This window comes from Budorcas taxicolor, chromosome 9, assembly GCF_023091745.1.
Source record: "Budorcas taxicolor isolate Tak-1 chromosome 9, Takin1.1, whole genome shotgun sequence".
NCBI classification, from domain to species: Eukaryota; Metazoa; Chordata; class Mammalia; order Artiodactyla; family Bovidae; genus Budorcas; species Budorcas taxicolor.
The window spans coordinates 72,957,462-72,978,302 of record NC_068918.1 but is presented as its reverse complement, the minus strand read 5'-3'; the positions used below and the strand labels follow the sequence as shown (position 1 = coordinate 72,978,302).

Sequence of the window (20,841 nt, the reverse complement as noted above, 5' to 3'; positions counted from 1 at the left end):
TGATGGACATGAGGCTGAGTGAACTCCAGGAGTTGGTGATGGACAGGGATGCCTGGCAAGCTGCAATTCATGGCGTCGTAAAGAGTCAGACACAACTGAGCAACTGAACTGAACTGAACTGAACCGAACCTCCGGATACACCATGCCCAAATACAACCTGATCCCAAACTCAGCAAGAATCTGTGGGGAGTTTATGGAAATCTTCCAGTTCAGAATTTTTATTCCCTTTTCTGATCATCAGTGTGGAAGAGGCCCGACTTACAGAATTAAAACAACCAGAAGAAAGGAAACAGTGTGCTTGGAATTTAGTGTGACAGTTATGAGCTCTCCTCTTTGTATCCAAATAATCATAAATCCTTTGATAACTGTGTTCTAGGCTCCTCCAGATTTCCTTCTAGACTTTGACTTCTTATCAGAAGTAATCGGAAAGGAAATGTTTTCAGGGGCAGCTCTACTTTGATATTTTTTTCTCCAAAAAATCTTTTAATAGTAGCCATAATAAAAAATAAAAATAAAAAACCTGTTCTTGAAAAAAAAAAAAAAAACCTAATAGTGGTCTTAATAAAAATTGTTCTTGAAAACAATAACAAGCTTTTAGCTTCCATGTCAGTCTACATAACTGGACCTTTTACTGTAACTGACAATGTTACTTAATCATTTCATTGTCTTGCTAATAATTACAAGCTTCCTGGGGCAAAGAATTTACATGGGACTTAAAGCCTTCATTTAATACGTTATAAATGTATCCATGTAAATATCAAGTTCACTAAATAAACTATTCTAGTACTACTGGACTTTGTGTTCAGATCTTTTTAAAGATATCAATGCTGTGCTGTGCTTAGTTGCTCAGTCGTATCCAACTCTTTGCAACCCCATGGACTGTAGCCCACCAGGCTCCTCTGTCCATGGGATTCTCCAGGCAAGAATACTAGAGTGGGTTGCCGTGCCCTCCTCCAGGGGATCTTCCCGACTCAGGGATCAAACCCAGGTCTCCAGCATTACAGGAGGATTCTTTACTGTCTAAGCCACCAGGAACACCCAAAGATATCAGTGACCCATGATAAATACTGAGTTACTTCTTGAAAGAATTCGGTGGGGTATATGACCCACATGATCAGTAAATACTGAGAACCATCCAGGGAAGAAGAAGTCCCAGGACAATAACAGAAGTGAGGATATTTTTAAAGCTCAGAGTGAAGGAGTACTTGGGCAGCACTGGGTTCAAGGGTCTAACCTTACATGTATCAGCAATGGCTACGGACCTGGAAAGGACGTGGGTCTGCCGGGTGATGCCCCAGTTCAGTGATCTATCATGTGCTGTTAAGGGAATGTCTTGTCTGGGTGAGATTCATGGCAATAATGATAAGCTTCAACATTTTCAGTTATTCTTGCTCAACTGTCATCTTTACTTCTCTTTTTGTGTCCTACAGTGCTATCTAGGTCTCTCTAGTCTCACAAACAGGAACAAAGTAATTCACCTGGTTTCAAATGTTACTTAAATGCAAGCCTATCAACACTACAAAGTTTTCACATCAATCTTCAAAATCAGCCCTAAGGTGATTCTTCCACAATGACTCAAGCTGCTAAAAACGAGGTCTGCTACCTTGCACTGTCTAGAAAAGGACCATATTAACCTCAGTAATCGTCAAAATAGAGAATCTCACACAACTGAGCACTCATGAGGCCCTTGGGATAAAATATCTCCTGTATAGACTCTTCGTTCCTAAAACCATGTTGCCCAGAATCTGGTCCACACGAAGACGATTACTTCAAAAGTTTTGAATAATGTTGAATCCAAAGCACCCAGACGTTAACTGTACCTCTTGAACAAAACAAATAAAATTTTACCAAAAATCACCTCTGTCTGCTTCAGAGTAATCCCACACACAAAACCACCAATTATGGAGTAATTCTCTTCCTTGACCCTCTATCAAAGTCAGGCGGTCTTCACATTCCTTACATTCTCAGAAGCAAGACAAAATATTCCTCAACAAAAACTTGGAAAACCTAAAAATATACTGCAATCAAATAATGAACTGTAAATAGTGGGACGTGGAACAACTTTTAAACTGCACTGCAACTCAAAGTAATCTTAAAACATTCTGATTTTGCCTCAAAGAAATGCCAATGTTTATTTTTCTGACCTTTGCAACATTCTCAAATGGAAAAATAAGAAATTTTAAAATTAAAAACCCCCAAAACAGGGTTTCTCTGAGATGCCTTTAGCTTTTTGCATAGTCCTATAATCAAAAATGGAGAAGGCAATGGCACCCCACTCCAGTACTCTTGCCTGGAAAATCCCATGGATGGAGGAACCTGGTAGGCTGCAGTCCGTGGGGTCGCTACAAGTCGGGCACGACTGAGCGACTTCACTTTCACTTTTCACTTTCATGCACTGGAGAAGGAAATGGCAACTCACTCCAGTGTTCTTGCCTGGAGAATCCCAGGGACAGAGGAATGGTGGGCTGCTGTCTATGGGGTCGCACAGAGTCAGACACGACTGAAGCTACTTAGCAGCAGCAGCATAATCAAAAATCTGAAAATTCTTCTCCCATCTCAGATTTAGAAGACAAAATTCCAACTCAAATGACCAATGAATAATTATATTAGAACTAGTTTAAAAAGAGCAATATCAATTTCTCTCTTCAGCATTCTTGCTCCTAAAAAATATTAATCAAAACTTGATTATGATCCAAGTGGTTAGAAATGCTGAGAAAGAACAGATTTGGGGGAAATAAATCAGGAAGTTCAAAAGAAAAGAACCACAGGGCAGTAAACATTATTAGCCAGACCTATCAGTATGACAATCCCCAAACACTACACAAGGTAGAAAAGGCTACCTGAATGATAGCAAATTGATTTTAACCAGGCAAAAATGAAACCATCATCTTTTTAGCTAAGTAAGCACAAAAATTTCCCAAAGAGATATTATTTCCTAAATGCACCAAGAAGCCACAGAATCCAAAGCAGCAAGCTAGCAGCTTCATATCTAGAGAATGCTGTTATTTTTTTAGTTACTAAGTTGCGTCCGGCTCTTTTGCAACCCCATGGACTGCAGCCCGCCAGCCTCCTCTGTCCATGGGATTCTCCAGGCAAGAATGAATGCTGGAGTGGGTTGCCATTTTCTTCCTCAGAGTATCTTCCCGACCCAGGGATTGAACCCATGTCTCTTGCATCTGCTGCACTAGAAAGGAGATTCTTTACTGCTAAGCCACCTGGGAAGCCCCTACAGAATGTTAGATAAAAATACAGAGCTTTTTACCATGAATGTTTATACCATGAACTTTTTATACCAGAATTTCCATTTAAACTTATTATAGAGAGTAAAGGAAAAATAAATGTATCTGCATACTCAGAAGATTTCTGTTAGGTCACATTTCCTAGGGAAAATTCACTGCACCTCCAACAAAACTCTATCAACCAGAATGAGGCATTCAAATCATCAAAGTTTTTGAAAGTCTCCATTACCTTTGAAAATCGAGCATTTATCCATTTGGTAAAGGTTTTCTTCTGTACATCATTGTGTTCATCTGTGGGAGGGAAAAGGAGAGAGAAGGGAAAATATTAGAGTTTATAGTTTTACTCAGGTGCTAAATAAGATTATCTCCATCCTGGAGAGTTTTACATTGTCTATTAGTAGAATTCCTGAGGCACAATGATCCATAGTTAATGAAGGGATGACTGATGGATTCGATATGTATGGAGTCTGCTAACAAACATCCATAGCAGAGGGAGGCCCAGGCACCTTTCCAGAGAAGCTGGCTTTTTCACCCCACATCTCAGCATATCACCACCAACCCTTAAATCCATGTTCATGAGAAAAGAATCAAGACCTTGCTTTCAAAGTATTATATACATGTACACATAAGACTTTCTGTTGCATTTTGTTTAAATACAGTTTCAGCATGCCAAAAATGTTATAGCATGTTCAAGACAAAAAAATGGAAGATCTTTTTTCAAAAAAACTAAGAAACTCATGATTCCCCCCCTTTTCATACAATTCCTATAGAACAAAAACTACTATAAAGTTTATAGCTAATTGTGTAATCCGTCAGTCTTATCTTTGAAAGCAATCTACACCCACCACTGGGCACATACCCTGAGGAAACCATAACTGAAAAAGGCACCTGTACCTCAGTGTTCATTGTAGCACTATTTACAATAGCTAGGACATGGAAGCAACCTAGATGTCCACAGACAGATGAAGGGATTAAAAAGTTGTGGTATATATACACAGTGGAATATTACTCAGCCATAAAAAGGAACACAACTGACTTAGTTCTAATGAGGTGGATGAACTTAGAGCCTATTAGATGGAGTGAAGTAAGTCAGAAAGAGAAAGACAAATATCATATATTAACACATATATATGAAATCTAGAAAAATGGTACTGATGAACCTATCTGCAGGGCAGCAGTGGAGATGCAGACAGAGAGAACAGACTTGTGGACACAGGGTGGGAAGAACTGAGTGAGAGAGTAGCATTAAAACATGTACATTACCATATGAAAAACAGAGAGCCAGCGGGAATTTACTATATGACACAGGGAGCTCAAACCCTATGCTCTGTGACAACCTAGAGGGGTGGGAGGGGATGGGAGATGGGAAGGGGGTTTAAGAGGGAGGGGACACACATATAACTATGGCTGATTCATGTTACTACATGGCAGAAACCAACACAATATTGTAAAGCAATTATCCTCCAATTGAAAATAAACAACCTCCCTTAAAAAAAAAAAAAAAAAGGAATCTACACATTTTACAAGCGGAGAAACCACAGGAGTTTTTTTTTTGTTGTTGTTTTTTAATGACTAATGTTGGCTTGAATTACAAATTCATTTTCCAGGTCAAACAAATAAAAATTGACCTTAAAATATCTAAAGGACCCTGAACCTCTTGAAGATGGGCAAAGTGACCTAGTTAGGTATAAGGAAGTCATGTAAAATGGGAGTTAATAACACTTACAAGGCACTGTGAGGGCTGGTGGATACAAGTGGAAATACTTGGCAAAGAGCTGGCATTGAGCTCTTTGTTGTTATTCTAGTTGTAATTATTATTATAGTATATGTGTGAACAAGACAAAAATATCCATGGTACCCTTTCTGTTACTTCTAATCATACCCTCTTCAATTGTTCCTCAATTATCTGTTAAAATGAGCAACAGTCATTGTTGGCATAAATCCTACAAAAGAGCATGTTAACAGTCTCTGAGTTGTTCTAAAAGCTGTGTAAGGAATATTTGCAATAAAGCAGAAAGCTTGTGGTACTATCTGCACACACACACACACACACACACCTTGTTCCACTACTGTCCATGTAAGGAATATTTGGAAGAAAGCTTGTGGTACTATCTGAACACACACACACACAAACACAGACCTTGTTCCACTACTGTCCATGCTGCCAGGCTGCTTCCCACATAATAACAGTAAAACAGTAACAAAGAAGGCTCAAGTGCGCTCCATCCTCAATGCATCAATTTCAAAGAGCTGCCTTCAACACAGACCTCCTCACTCATCTCTAATAGCATAATTACAAGTTCAACCACGACTTCACCAAGTTAGTGGTATCTTTGGGCCTTATTCTGTTCTGGAAGGAGAGCTTGTAATTAAAAGGTCATTCCTGGAATAAATATAGCAAGAGTTTCAGAAAAGAGTGCCCTTCTACAGATCCATAAAGGTAACTGGAGACTGACTCTGAAACACAAAGAGGGCAATGGATGAAAAAACTAAGAAACTTCGTCTTGTCAGCCGAGCTAGGACTCAGCCTTTCACCAAGGACAACACAGTCAGCATCAGCCTCAATTTCAGGCTTTCTACCATCTGATCAATGCCACATATGAGCCATTGATTAACCAAGAGGACTTGCTGATACACTCTGAATGTCCCAGCCTTGACCATCACATCGAAGAGAGACAGAGCTGAGATTATATGCAGTATGTAAGACACACACCAGCCTGAACAGTGCTATACCAGCCCACTAATATGAATTTAATCTTAAATATGTGTTCAGAATACATGGCAAATTCAATTATTTTGCTATAAACAAAAATATATATAATGGTCATAAGTATTACATTTTCTCAGTTCCATAAAATTCCTTGAATTTAATAATTTTTACCAAATTATTGGGAATTCAGGAAATTCTGAGAAGCAAATTTTATTTCACATTTTATTTCTATTTTATTTTTTACATTTCTACATTTTTTAACCTCTTTTCTGAGCATTTAATCTTCTTACTTTCAAAAAATATATTAAAATAGCTAATAAATACTATATGGGTTCCTCTCCAGAAATAATGCGAACAAAGAAATGAGTACCTGTCACCTTCTCAAATGATGACCGTGTGGGTACTAAGTCATTTCAATCGTGTCTGAGTCTTTGCGACCCCATGGACTGCAGCTCACCAGGCTCCTCTGTCCATGTGATTCTCCAGGCAAGAGCACTGAAATGGGTTGCCATGCCCTCCTGAGGGGATCTTCCCGACCCAGGGATCAAACCCTCATCTCCTGAGTCTCCTCCATTGGCAAGCAGGTTCTTTATCACTAGTGCCACCTGGGGAGCCCCCAAAAGATAACTAAAAACCTCCAGCTGTATCACATATAGAATGAGATCAACTATTTAAAATAGGTTCCCATCATACAGAGATGTGTGTAAAAATTAGAAGTTAGTGTTTCTATAATAGTTTTTATCTTTGGTTCAAATAAAAGTCTGAATATATGTCTAATTAAGTATATGATATGAAATGAAGTTATTGTTGTTTAGTTGTGAAGTCATGTCCAATTCTTTTGCGACCCCATGGATTATAGCCCGCCAGGTTCCTCTGTTCATGGGATTTCCCAGTCGAGAGTACTGGAGTGGGTTACCATTTCCTTCTCCAGGGTATCTTTCCAACCCAGGGATCAAACCCGCGTCCCCTGCATTGGCAGGCAGGTTCTTCACCCTTGAGCCATCAGAAATAACGTACTGCCTTGTAAAAGATAAATTGTCTTGCATTCAAACTTTTTAAAAATACTCCAAACTTTATAAACACTCTTCTTTATTCATTTTTCTGGGGAAAGGGGGGATTTACATCTCAATAAGCCTTGATTTCACATTTCCCTTTTCACACAACATACACACATACACACACACACAAACCTCTTATTTTCTATCAGATATGAATTCAGTAAAGGAATAGGAATTAGCCTGCAGTTTTTCAATTATGAGTTGTTTTTTTTTTAATGTAACAAATTTGGAACACTTACTAGTATAGAACTGCCCTCCACACCACAAAAAGTTAAGCTAACAACCTTGGCCCAAGTCAGTGTTTCAGGGAGACAGAAATTTGCTAGCAAAGTTGGTAGCATGACAACTAAAATCCTAAATCACGCTATTATGATCAGTTGTTTTCATTATATACATAGAAATTTATACCAAATTTCAAATCTCAAATTTGTTCAACTCTCCAAGTCAAGTAGTTATTTTAATGTTTCCAAAATAAAAATGTGTAAGCAGATAACACAACTTTACAGATAACTGGATTATTTATATGTGTATTGAGTATAATTTACATGTTAAATTTATTCTTTCAGGTTTCCAAACATGTGTTTTCTTTATATTTGAATTTTAGAGAAAACATCTAACTTTTGAAAGCCTTTTTTGGCTTAGTAAATCTTACCCATTAATGACCTTTCTCCATTAGGGGGACAAACACGGGACTGAATTAGGAGAAGAAAAATGTGTTAAATCCCTTAAGGCTGATTTTCCAAATTCTTCCTCTAAATATTTTGCTCTTCTTAAAATGCTTTTGACAAGCTCACACAGATCCAAGGGCCGCTGCCCAGGCTGGAATTTTATTTTTGTGATGGGTAAGAGAAGTGAAGCAAGAAACATCAACAAAACCGCCTGATAAATCTTCCAGGAAACTAGCTAAAATTTTTTTTCACTTCATCAGCTCAAGGGCACATCAAAAATTCTTTTAGCAGAACCTAGAAACAAATCTCAATTTAAATCTTAATCTATAATGTTTCTCTAAAACAAAATAATAATAATCCAACATTACAACCATAAAACAAAATTCTGTATTTCCATAGGTCTATCTATATGTATATAATATAAACACAAACTTAGGATAATTGTTGTACAATATTGTGTGGTTTCTCCTTTCACCCCGCTTGTCCACAAGTCTCTTCTCTATGCCTTTGTTTTCATGCTGCCCTGCAAATACATTCATCAGTACCATCTATCTAGATTCCATATAAATGCTTTAATATATATTTGTCTTTCTGACTTCCTTCACTCTGTATAGTAGGCTCTAGGTTCATCCACCTCATTAGAACTGACTCAAATGTGTTCCTTTTTTATGGCTGAGTAATATTCCATTTTACCTATGTTCCACAGCTTCTCTATTGATTCATCTGTTGACAGAGAGCTAGGTTGCTTTCATGTCCTAACTATTGAAAAATAGTGCTGCAATGAACACTGAGGTACCTGTGCCTTTTTCAATTATGGTTTTCTCAGGATACATGTCCAGTAGTGGGACTGTTGGGTCACTGGGTAGTTTTATTCCTAGTTTTTTAAGGATTCTCCAGAGATTGCCTTTTTTAAAAAATATCTTTCTGCAGATATAATTTACATCCCATATAAGTCAGCCATTTCAAGCATGCAATTTAATGAGTTTTGGTATATTAAAATGTCAATGTTTTGTGTAGAATATATATAACATAAAATCTGCTATTTTAATTATGTTAAAGTACTCAATTTGGTAACATCAATTTCATTTACAATGTTGTACAACCATTCTCATTATTTCCAAAATTTTTCATCCACCAAAACAGAAATTCTGTAACCATTTAGCAACACTTCTCCCATTCCCCCACTTGCCCAGGCTCCAGTAACTTCTAATCCACTTTCTAATTCTATGCATTTAAGCCACCTTAATATTTCACAGACATGAATTCACACATCATCTGTCCCTTGGTGTCTGACTTATTTCACTTAGAATAATGTTTTCAAGATTCCTCCGTGTTGTAGCGTGTGTCAGAACCTCATTTCTTTTTTGTGGCTATTCATAGTATGTAATAGTCATTGCATGTATATGCCACATTTTTTTACCCATTCATCTATTGATAGACACTTGGGTTGTTTCTATCTTTCAGCAATTGTAAATAATGCCACAATGAAAACTGTGTATTAGTGTCTGTTCCAATCCCTGCTTTCAGTTCCCCTGGATATACACCTAGGAGTGGAATTGCTGGGTCATATGGTAATTCTATCTTTAGATTTTTGAGGAACTGCTGAAACGTTCTCCATAGCAGGTGCATTATTTTATACTTCCACTAGCGATGTATATGGGTTTCAAATTCTCTACATCCTCACTAACACTTTCTTTTTTAAAACTATTATTATTACAGCCATCCAGGTAAGTGTGAAGTGGTATGTAATGGTTTGTATTTGCATTTCTTTAATGACATTACTTTGCCAACAAAGGTCTGTCTAGTCAAGGCTATGGTTTTTCCAGTGGTCATGTATGGATGTGACAGTTGGACTGTGAAGAAAGCTGAATGCCGAAGAATTGATGCTTTTGAACTGTGGTGTTGGAGAAGACTCTTGAGAGTCCCTTGGACTGCAAGGAGATCCAACCAGTCCATTCTAGAGGAGATCAGTCCTGGGTGTTCTTTGGAAAGAATGATGTTAAAGCTGAAACTTCAGTACTTTGGCCACCTCATGCAAAGAGTTGACTCATTGGAAAAGACTCTGATGCTGAGAGGGATTGGGGGCAGGAGGAGCAGGGGACGACAAAGGATGAGATGGCTGGATGGCATCACTGACTCGATGGACGTGAGTTTGAGTGAACCAGGAGTTGGTGATGGACAGGGAGGCCTGGCGTGCTACGATTCATGGGGTCACAAAGAGTCGGACACGACTGAGTGACTGAACTGAATTGAACTGAATGACTTAATGATGCTGATCATAAAAAGGCATTTTGGAAACTCAAAAATTACCAAGCAAAATCCCCTAAACTTTGAAATTTCCTGAAGACTCCGAACTAGCCCAAGTTCAAAAGTATGCTACTACAAAGCGGCTAGGATTCAGCGACAGCTCTTTTGCACTTAATCCATACAAGATTGCAGAACAATTAATTTATTCCCCAAATAATTATTTTCAGAATTTGATATAGCCATTGATTCCTGTCCATCTTCTAATTCCAGAGTGTATTACCTCTAAACTATTTTCTCCTTGATGAGTTCCTCATGCTTTTCAAATGAATGCACAGGAATACAGGAGGGAATGCTTTCCTACTTTCACTCTTTATACCTGCTAATCTTAACTGAAGAGTGTCTGTAAGTTCTACAGGTACCTGGCATTGTTTCTAACCTTCTTTGTGGAAGTATGCTTTGGAAAAACTTTTTTTACATCTTAGATATAACCATATTAAATGTGCTGCAAATGCAGAAGAACAAGGAGAAAGAAACTGTAAACTTTACATACAAAACACTTCACTTTGGACTTCTATCCTGAGAGTAAGAGAGTTTTATTAAAATCACTGGAAATATCACAGAATAAGGAGAGGTTATTTAGGAGGAGCTGAATGAGTCATAAAGATAATGAGTCACTGTCATCGATAGAAAACTAATTTTTTCTTAATGATTGAAAAAAGTTAGACTAATTAAAAATTTTTCTGTAAACTTTGATTCTTCACTTTATTCCAGCTAAATAAAGATCTATTGTGTTCTAAAAACTGTCTTCAGTTCAGTTCAGTCGCTCAGTTGTGTCCAACTCTTTGCGACCCCATGAACCACAGCATGCCAGGCCTCCCTGTCCATCACCAACTCCTGGAGTCTACCCAAATTCATGTCCATTGAGTAGGTGATGCCATTCAACCATCTCATCCTCTGTCGTCCCCTTCTCCTCCTGCCCTGTCTATGAACCCTCAAAAAACTATTTCCTAAAAATATATCTCAAGATGTAGAAAATCCATGCAAGTAAGTTTCCATGAAAATTCCCTAAAAGAATCCCCAGGCACATTTTTAAGTTGACAACTAATATTTATAGTAAATTTAAACACAAAAACAGACATAAGTCCTAGCACATTGTTAACAAGGTGCAAACCTAGATCATTTGATTATAGAAAATGTCTCCTCTATTCCCTAACTGGCAAAACTAACTCCTCATTGTCAAACTAATCTGCTAAATCAGACATAATTTCTGACGTGGGAAGTCTGACTTTAGTTTTCTATTTAAAGACACATTTGGATTTTAAAGATTCGGTAATAAAGAACCTACAATCTTAAAAAATTAAAATGAAATAAAATAAAAACCACTTTCAGGGAATTCTCTTGTGGTCCAGTAATTGGGACTCAGTGCTTTCACTACCAGGGCCTGGATTCAATCCCTGGTTAGGGAACTAGGATCCGGCAAGCCTCACAATGCGGTCAAATAAATAAATTTCAAAAAATTTTTAAAAATTAAAGCTACTTTCACATGTACTCCAGGGCAACAACTCCATCCAGAATTCTGATTCTAAGGTGAGTGGATGGATAAACAGATGGATGAATGAATGGAAGGACGGATGGATGGATGGGAGGACAGAAAGAGGCAAAAAGCCTGGCCCCAGATACAGTAAGTCACTGACTATTTTTAAAATTCTTAAGGAAGTATTCTTTGCTTTGCATTCCTAAACTGCCCTGTGTTTAGAGCCTCACAATAATGCAGCCCAGTAAGATGGATGGAGGATAAGAAGTATGTCCTCCTCTTGAAAACTGTAGGAAGAGAATCCTAAAAGGAAAGACGGGAAAGCAGAAAGCAGGTACCTAAGATGCCTCCTCACGTGGCTTAAACAACTTGGAAAAGTTGGCCACAAAGGGACACACACATTCCAGGGTGCAAACCACTCTAGGGGCTTGCTCACAGTTGTCCCAACCCAAGATAACACTCCAGAGATGATGAGCTGTAATTTAATTAGAAAGGCTAAACTCCAGAGGTGGCTGCTACAAAGGCATCAATTATCTTTGTCTCCATTAACACCAGAGCCTTTGCTAATTAATTTAATTAATGTGAGAAATGCACTTTTTCTGTGGCTTGAGAACTGGCATAATTAGAAGGTTGGAAACAATCTCCCACTAGTGAATATAGTGTTATTCAATGCATGTAAATTGGCCAAAATATTTTACAGACATGTCCCAACATCAATTAAACAACTGAAATCTAGCAAGTCTAGAAGGCCCTGCATTTGGCCATGAGCTGGGAGGGTTCTAGTTATCCAATGCTTTCTATAAGTCTAACTAAATTGTTTCTCTAAACCAGCACTGTGCGACAGAAAGACACATAATTTTAAATTTTTTAGTAGCCACATTTAAAAAAAAAGAGGTAAAAATAATTTTAGTAATGTTATTTAATCCAATATATCCAAAATAGTATCATTTCAACAAATATTCAATATTTCTAAAACTATTGATATCTTACATTCTTTTTTCTTACTGTCTTTGAAATTCAGTATATATTTCACACCTTTAGCATGTCTCAGCTTGGACCAGTCACAACAGCCTTCACACTGCATTGCACAGGTCTAGAATATTCCTGCATCTCTTGCAACTAAAACCTCATGTCCTTCAAAAGGACAGAGCACCAAGCCCATGAAACAGGCTGCATGAACTTTTTTTGAGCCTGGTGGCTAATAATGACTGTTTAATGAATGGAGCTAGTATTACTGAGTAAAAATAAAGCAGAAATTTACAGTTGGGCATGACCAAATTGGTCTTGTTCATTTTGTAAGACTTCTGGTCCAAGAAATAGACAGTAAGGATAGGAAATATTTCTAAGTCATTCTTACATTCATCATTTAGTTTTAATATTTTCTACTCTTTCAGTGGAAATTAGTTGTTCATCTATTTTGAGGAAAACATTGTACGAAGAAACAGATGGTGACACTGAGCACCAGACAAATTCTATTGGTCCCAAAAAATATCCAAGTGCTGCTTTTAAGAAGCTATCAAGGGGAGGTATGTGAAGAATTGGGAGACAGGTATGAGGCAAGTACATAAATAACAGATGGACAATTATAACTAATATATTAGGGTGTGTGTGTGTTTTAGCTGCTCACTCATGTCCAACTCTTTGTGACTATAGCCCAACAGGCGCCTCTATCCGTGGGATTTCCCAGGCAAGAATACTGGAGTGGGTTACCATTTCCTTCTCCAGGGAATCTTCCTGACCCGGGGATCGAAATCAGATCTCCCACATTGCAAGCAGATTCTTTACCATTTGAGCCACCAGGGATGCCCATAAATAGGTACAAATATATTTATAAATTCAGAGGGAAAATGTTTCTTCTTGGTGGAGGTGAGGAGGAGATCAGAGAAGAATTCAAGAAAAAAGTTGCATTTGAATTGGGCCTTGAATTAACATGTTAAAAGCATATATAAATGGTGGTGGAGGGGGCATTCACAGAAGAGACCAGCTGAAGCAAACAGTCTTAAAGGCCTGAAAAGAACAGGACTGGCAGACAAAAATGCATGCCCTTTCTCTGGCTGGATGATTATGGACCAGAGTTACATTGCCCCGGGCCCTTCTGTCCATGGGATTCTCCAGGCAAGAATACTGGAGTGGGTTGCTATGCCCTCCTCCAAGGGATCTTTCTGAGCCAGGGATCGAACCCACATCTCATGTCTCCTGCATTAGCATGCAGGGTCTTTACCAGTAGCACCACCTGGGAAGCCCGGAAGGTCAATAGTGTCTCTCTATTAGGGGAAAAAAGGACCAGAAGAGAACTGGATTAGGAAAGGAAACTCTTTTCACCTGATGAGTTAGAGGTTAGCAGGATATTTGGCAATGGCGACCCACTCCAGTACTCTGGCCTAGAAAATCCCGTGGACGGAGGAGCCTGGTAGGCTGTAGTCCATGGGATCTTGAAGAGTCGGACATGATTGAGCGACTTCACTTTCACTTTTTACTTTTCTGCTTTGGAGAAGGAAATAGCAACCCACTCCAGTGTTCTTTCCTGGAGAATCCCAGGGATCAGGGAGCCTGGTGGGCTGCCGTCCATGGGGTTGCACAGAGTTGGACACGACTGAAGCAACTTAGTAGTAGTAGTAGGATATTTGGGTGAAGATACCAAGCAGGATTAGAGCAAATGGGAGAGAGTCTTCACATAAAAGAGGCTATCTCAGAAGCTCAAGTTTTCAGAAGAAAGACATATCCCACAGTGTGAAAGCAAGTTACCGGAATTGCTGGGGAAAATGAGGCCTGAAAAAAAGATAAGTGAACTTAACCCCTAAGACCAGCTGACATATGATGCTATGAGGGAACAGGGAAGCTGGGCTGGCAGACCTGCCAATTATTACAAGTTTCCTGGCGCAATATGACAATATCTATATTAAAATATTTTTAAATTACATAACCATTGACCCAGAAAGCCTGAGAATTTATCTTACGAAATCATTAGACACACAGATATTTAGAAATCTTCAAAAGGATGTTTTTCAAAACATTCTTCATAATTGAAAAAAAAATTGTTATTCTAAATGTTCATCCTTGGGCATTATTTAGAAGTATATTTTCATACATAAATGCAAACATCAAAAATGTTACTAAAGAAGAATATACAAAGACATGGGAGGATTTTTCACACTATATTAAGGAATAAAAGTGCAGGCCAAAGAGTACACACAATGCGTCATGTGTATAATACGACCAGAAAGGTAAGAGCCGAAACATTAGCACTGTTTATTTCTCAGAAGAGCCTGAGAGACTCCTATAGTCTACTATATTTTTAATTTCTGAAATACACACATAATACTGCGCACATAATACACATAATTTTCTTTAAAACACTGACCCTGCAAAAGGCATTTTTCTCCATTTCAATGTGCACAAGCAGAAAGGTTAGAGAATTTAGCAGCTATAAAAATAAACCAGGCTGGGAGGAGGTCTGCCTGCCTGTCGGTCTGCTTTTGACTGGGATGGCGAGAATAAAGAGACTTCCGTGTGTTTGTAATTACATGCAGACAGGAAGGATCTAGTGGGGAGGGAGAGATGGTAGATGCCAAGACTCAGTACCCGAGAAGGGTTCCCTCAGGGAGCCAAACCCCAGAGGATGAATGAGAGAAATGTATCAGAATCCACACTTTTAAATTAGATGTAGTTAAGGGCACATATTTCTAAATATGAAATTCTCCAAGTTAAATTGCTTGTATCTGCCTTTCCAGTGAGTTTTCCACTCCAGTCTGCAGAGATTATTAGATGTAAAATAAAGGTCCCTGAGTTGGTCCATCTCTCCTCACCTTCTAGTCTATCCACTGTGGAAACACTGTTGAAAAGGAAGTTCCATCATTTAAAATACACCATTTGCAATAAATTCAAGTATATCTAGGCAAAATGATCAGGGCACTGATCAGTTAGGAAGATGAGAAGATAAAATGTAAGATTAAGGCAAAACAGAATGTTATCCACAGTTCAGGGCTTCCCTCATAGCTCAGTTGGTAAAGAATCTGCCTGCAATGCAAGAGACCTGGGTTCAATTCCTGGGTTAGGAAGAACCCCTGGAGCAGGAAATGGCAACCCACTCCAGCATTGTTGCCTGGAGAATCCCATGGACAGAGGAGCCTGTCAGGCTACAGTCCATGGGGTCGCAAGAGTCTGACACAACTTAGCAACTAAAGAGAAGAGAGATCCACAGCTCACACAAGCTACCTAGACTTTATAAAAGGCCTAATACTATACTCAGTTTGAGAAAAAGAACATTTACCTTGGAGAAAACGAAGTATTTGTCCTTTGATCATGTACTCATGAAATACCATGCAGTGCAAATGCAATTTTTAAATTAAAAAAATATATACAGTATATCAGAAGTAGCTTTTTGAACTTTTTTCTCTATTTTGGAATGTTTTAATATTTAGCCACAGCAAGTTAAAATCAAGATGTTAGATAATTTTTTAAAAAGGAAGTCATTTTACTAAATTTTCAAAATTGCAAGTCCATTAAAATGTGATCCTTTGCCCAAGATAAATATTTATAATAAGCAGGAAGAAAATGCCAGAAAGGAACACTATGTCTCCCCTTAAAATCGCGGGGGTAAAGATTTTTCCCATGAACCTCAGAGTTAAGAAATCAGCCCATGAAACACAGCACTCTTTGCTTAAAAGTGTATAAATTGAAAGTTAATAAACAAAACAAATTAAATATAGCCTTATGTTGAAAAATGCATATTTCTTCATTTTCAGTTTAGATAACCATGTAAAAAGTTCACAGGTGTTATTAATACTTTTTATTGAAAAGCTTATTCAGGTAGGGTTAGACAAAGGAGCTAAAAGATAAAATCTAGAGTATCAACAATGCAAAAACCACTACCCAGCACACTAACCATGATCAGCACACATGATCATTTATCCTCTAAAATCACTGTTGAAAATTAGGATCCTGCTTCAAATTAGCACTGTCTTTATTTAATAGTCTATAATGTGGGTCTGATTTTTTTGCTGTTTATAAAAATTCATAAAGTCAGTCTATACCATTTCTGGGAATTGCAAACTTGGCAATTATTTCTGTATATCATAGATCTTCCTTCTCTTTGTCTTAAATGTACATCATTAAAGCATCAAAGTGGGCTTCCCTGGTGACTCAGATAGTAAAGAATCTGCCTGCAATGTAGGAGACCTGGGTTTGATCCCTGGGTTGGGAGGATCTCCTGGAGAAGGGAATGGTAACCCACTCCAGTATTCTTGCCTGGAAAATCCCATAGACAGAGGAGCCTGGCGGGCTACAGTTCATGGGGTGGCAAAGAGTCAGACATGACTGAGTGACTAATAAAGCATCAATAAGTCTAGATTAACTTGAAGATTACTTTAATCAATTTAGTTGATGATTAGAAGAAATTCATGCTTGCTTTTCTGAAATAAATGATTTTATAGCTAGTAATTATATCTGCTCTCCTCTTCCATCATTTTGGACTGAAAAGTCTTAATCATTTTAGTCAGTTTTATAAAAACACCAAAAGCATTTGCTCCAAGACTTAGCTTCCTTACTAGATCTCTCTCACTCTAAAATCATTTCTAAAGTAGGAGACCAATACTCCCTGAGCACAGTCAAAACAGCTTTGCAAAGAAAGGATAATGTTTTCTGTTTTCTCCCATATTTCCTTCCTAATGACATCCTAACAACTAGGGTCCTTTGACCTTGCAGCAGCCCAGTGACCGTCTTCTGAGAACACTGCAATTGCTACCTCTCTTCCATCATCCTAGACATTATACTGTAAAACATAATTCATGATGACAAATTTTTTTTGGAGTTAGCAAGAGAGTGAATCAAACAAAAAAGATTTGGACAGATAATCTTTCTTCGGAGCATTAGCACTTCCCTCAGAACAGTAAACTAGCAAACCTGACTGAACCTGAGTTAAAAGCACACGCAAAAATATGCCCAAAAGAACTGAAATCAGGACCTTGAATAAACATCTGCACACCCGCATTCATAGCAGTCTTATTCACAATAGTTAAAAAAATGGAAGCAACCCAAGTTTCCACCCACGGGTAAAATGGATAAACAAAACATGGCATATACAGACAATGGAATACTGCTTGCCCTTCAAAAAGGAAAAAATTCTGACACACTGTATGACATGGATAAACCTTGAGGACATTTTGCTAAACAGTCACAGGAAGAAAAATACTGTATGATTCCATTTATACAAGTTGCCTACAGTAGTCAGATTTATAAAAACAGAAAGTAGAACAGTGGTTTCCAGAGACTAGGGGAAAGTCAGGAATTGGGAGTCATTGTTTAATAGGTACAGAGCTTCCATTTGCCAAGATAAAAAGAGTTATAAAGGTGGATGGTGGTCATAGTTACACAACAATGTAAATGTACTTAATATCACTGAACTATTCACTTAGAAGTGATCATGATGGTAAATTTTATGCTGAGTATTGCATCACAAAGAAAAATTAGGGAGGAAAAAGCACATCAATAACCACTTTCATTTCTAATTTCAAATCAAAAACATGATTTTCAAAGAAGAGATATCTGATATGTCTCAATGCATATATTCCCCAACAAGACAAATAAGGAAATTTTTCTTGGTTTCATTTTCATCTTTTAAAAGACATATATTAGAGCTCAGTAGCTCAGATGGTAAAGTGTCTGCCTACAATGAGGGAGACCCAGGTTTGATCCTTGGGTTGGGAAGATCCCCTGGAGAAGGAAATGGCAGCCCACGCCAGTATTCCTGCCCGGAAAGTCCCATGGATGGAGAAGCCTGGTAGGCTACAGTCCATGGGGTGGCAAAGAGTCAGACACAACTGAGTGACTTCACTTCACTTTCACTTTGAATATAAAGGCAAGTATTCTGAATTCTAGACTCAGACTTTTGTTTTTCACTATGACCATACCTCTGGTCATCTTACTTCAGAGGGATTTCCTACTCAGTCCTCCTTTTCCCTTCCTTGCTTTCATGTCTAATCTCATTTTTTTCTTCCTTGAAGCAAGTTAGCCATTTATAACACTCACCTCCCCCTGAAACTAAGGATAACCATATGGCCCTGTTTGGACTGATGGTGAGCCAAAATCCATGTGCATAAATTATCCCAGGATCAGATCTTCCAGCCTCAGTCAGGCCTGCAGTCCTGGCCAACACACTGACTGCAACCTCATGAGAGATCCTGGGCCACAATCTCCAAACAAAGCCACTCCCAAATTCCTGACCAAAGAAATTGCATAGGATAATAAAGATTTGTTTCAAACTGCTAAAGGCTGGGATAATTTGTTAGACAGCAATGGATAACTAACATAGATTTGATGCTAAGTTTCAGAGTAATTTGTTATGCAGCAAGAGATAAATAACACAGCAGGTATCCAGCCATCGATCTGACACCTGCACAGACTCATTTCAAACTGAACACATCTGAAACTGAACTGCTGGTCTTCTCTCAAATCAATTCTGTCCAGTCTTTCTTAACTCAGAGCATGACACCTTCATCCATTTGCTTTTTTATGCCAGGACCCTGAAACCAATCCCTGGCATTCCACAATCTATCTGATACCACAATCTATCACCAAATTTTGTTGGTCCCAATTCCTAAATATACTTTAACTCCAGCCACAACTCTTCACCTCCCAGCCATCTCCAGTCCGAGCTACTGTCATCTCCTGCTTGGAATCCACTAATCTAAAGCCAATAACCTGGCACCATCTCCTAATGTCTGTTCTTGTTCCCTTCCAATACACTTTCTAAATGTAGCCAGCTTAACAATGAACTTTGGAACAATTAAGTTAACATGGTTTACAAAGCTCGGAACCTTCTGACCCTTGCCTATGTCAAGTCTTATCTTGCATGCCTTCTCCTCCTCTCTGAAGCTCCAGTCAGTGGCCTCTGTGTTTCTCAGATGTACCCAGCCCTTTCTTGCCCCAGGATATTTGCTCACGCTGCTATGTCTACTTAGAGCCCATTCTCAACCTGCTGAGCCCATATGGGTATTTCAGGTCTAATTTTAAACACCTTTTCTTCAGAGCAGACTTCTAACATCCCCAGTCTTTCAAAGTATCCAGCTTCCTTTTGCACCCTATATCTATCTGAATGTGATTACATTTTGATTTGTGTAAGCCCATTAGGTCAAGAAAAGTCAACTTTGATCACCATAGTATATACAGCTCCCAATACAGGTTGTCGATTTTAAAAATTTGAGTGGATGTATATAACGTGTCCATTAAGTTCAAACAAACTATATATTGACTATAATTCAATCTAGACTTAATAACTGTCCCCTCCAATAAAAGAACATGAATCTGCTGTATCTATGGCCTTTCTATCCATCCATCTGCAAAATATTAAAGCCATGATCACTGAGATGACCCAGATTTTCTTTCTCATTTCCTCTTATCCACGTGCTTAAAGATCATTTTATTATTGGCAAAGAATGAAAATGTGACTTCTAGAAACATTAAAAAGAAGAAGAGCAAGAATTAAAATACTCCCTAAAGGCAGACAAGAAAAGTAATTCTAAAGCTCATTAGAAAACTAAATTGACCCCTGATTCATCTAAACAAGAACGTTTTATCCTGGTGCTTAGAGTTTTGATGAACAATCATTTCCCTTTCCAAAGCTTGGCTGATTTGTGAAGGCAGGCGGATCATGACTCTGTACAGGATGATTTTGTGATGAAATCAGAGACCTGCTGCTGGGAGAACCAAGAAATACTAATAAGGGCAAGCTGGAGCACAGCATAAAGCAACCATCCCCAGTTACTCACTGCCAGTAAGTACTACCCTGACTTGCAACCAGAGAAGGAGCAGGTCTGGGAGCAGACACTGTGGGTTCTGAAGCCACGCCACACACAGTGAGCAGCCCGACAACAATGCCAGCAGCAACTGACCAGAGAAGAAACTGTGCAGTGCCCTCCCCAGCGGAAAGAAATAGAAACCACGCATCAGTCTTTGCCCTGTACTCATACACACTGGCCATCAGCCCAGCTGCAAGACTAAACTCCAAGAGCACACGGGTACATAATATAAAGGCGTGATGGTGCCAAACTTTCATGAACAGCACACATATTTTGACTTAATAGATCTATATGAATACACACTAGTAGAATATAACTGCAATTATACATACAGTCCATGGGGCGGGGGGGGGGGGGGGGTGGTCTCAAAGAGGTGGACACAACTGAGTGACTTTCACTTTACTTCATTCATATAAATACATGTTATAATATATTACACACATACACACAGAAAGAATGGTAAGTTTTTCACTTCACTAGAAGTGAAGTTTTAATAAAAGAATTTAATCAAAGACACCAATGGCAGTCGTATACATAATTTTTTAATGTATAAAGTACCAGAGCTCACTGATTAAACTATTTTTTCTTAA

The 20,841-nt window shown here is 38.4% G+C and overlaps 1 protein-coding gene across 1 annotated transcript in view; it reads right to left on the bottom strand.

Annotated features, from left to right (window-relative positions):
- Positions 1-20,841, bottom strand: part of UTRN (utrophin) — a 543,338-nt gene that overhangs the window by 432,665 nt on the left and 89,832 nt on the right. The window contains exon 2 of the mRNA XM_052646047.1: positions 3,469-3,530. Coding sequence (XP_052502007.1) covers positions 3,469-3,530 — 62 coding nt within the window. The remainder of the gene's footprint in view (positions 1-3,468; positions 3,531-20,841) is intronic.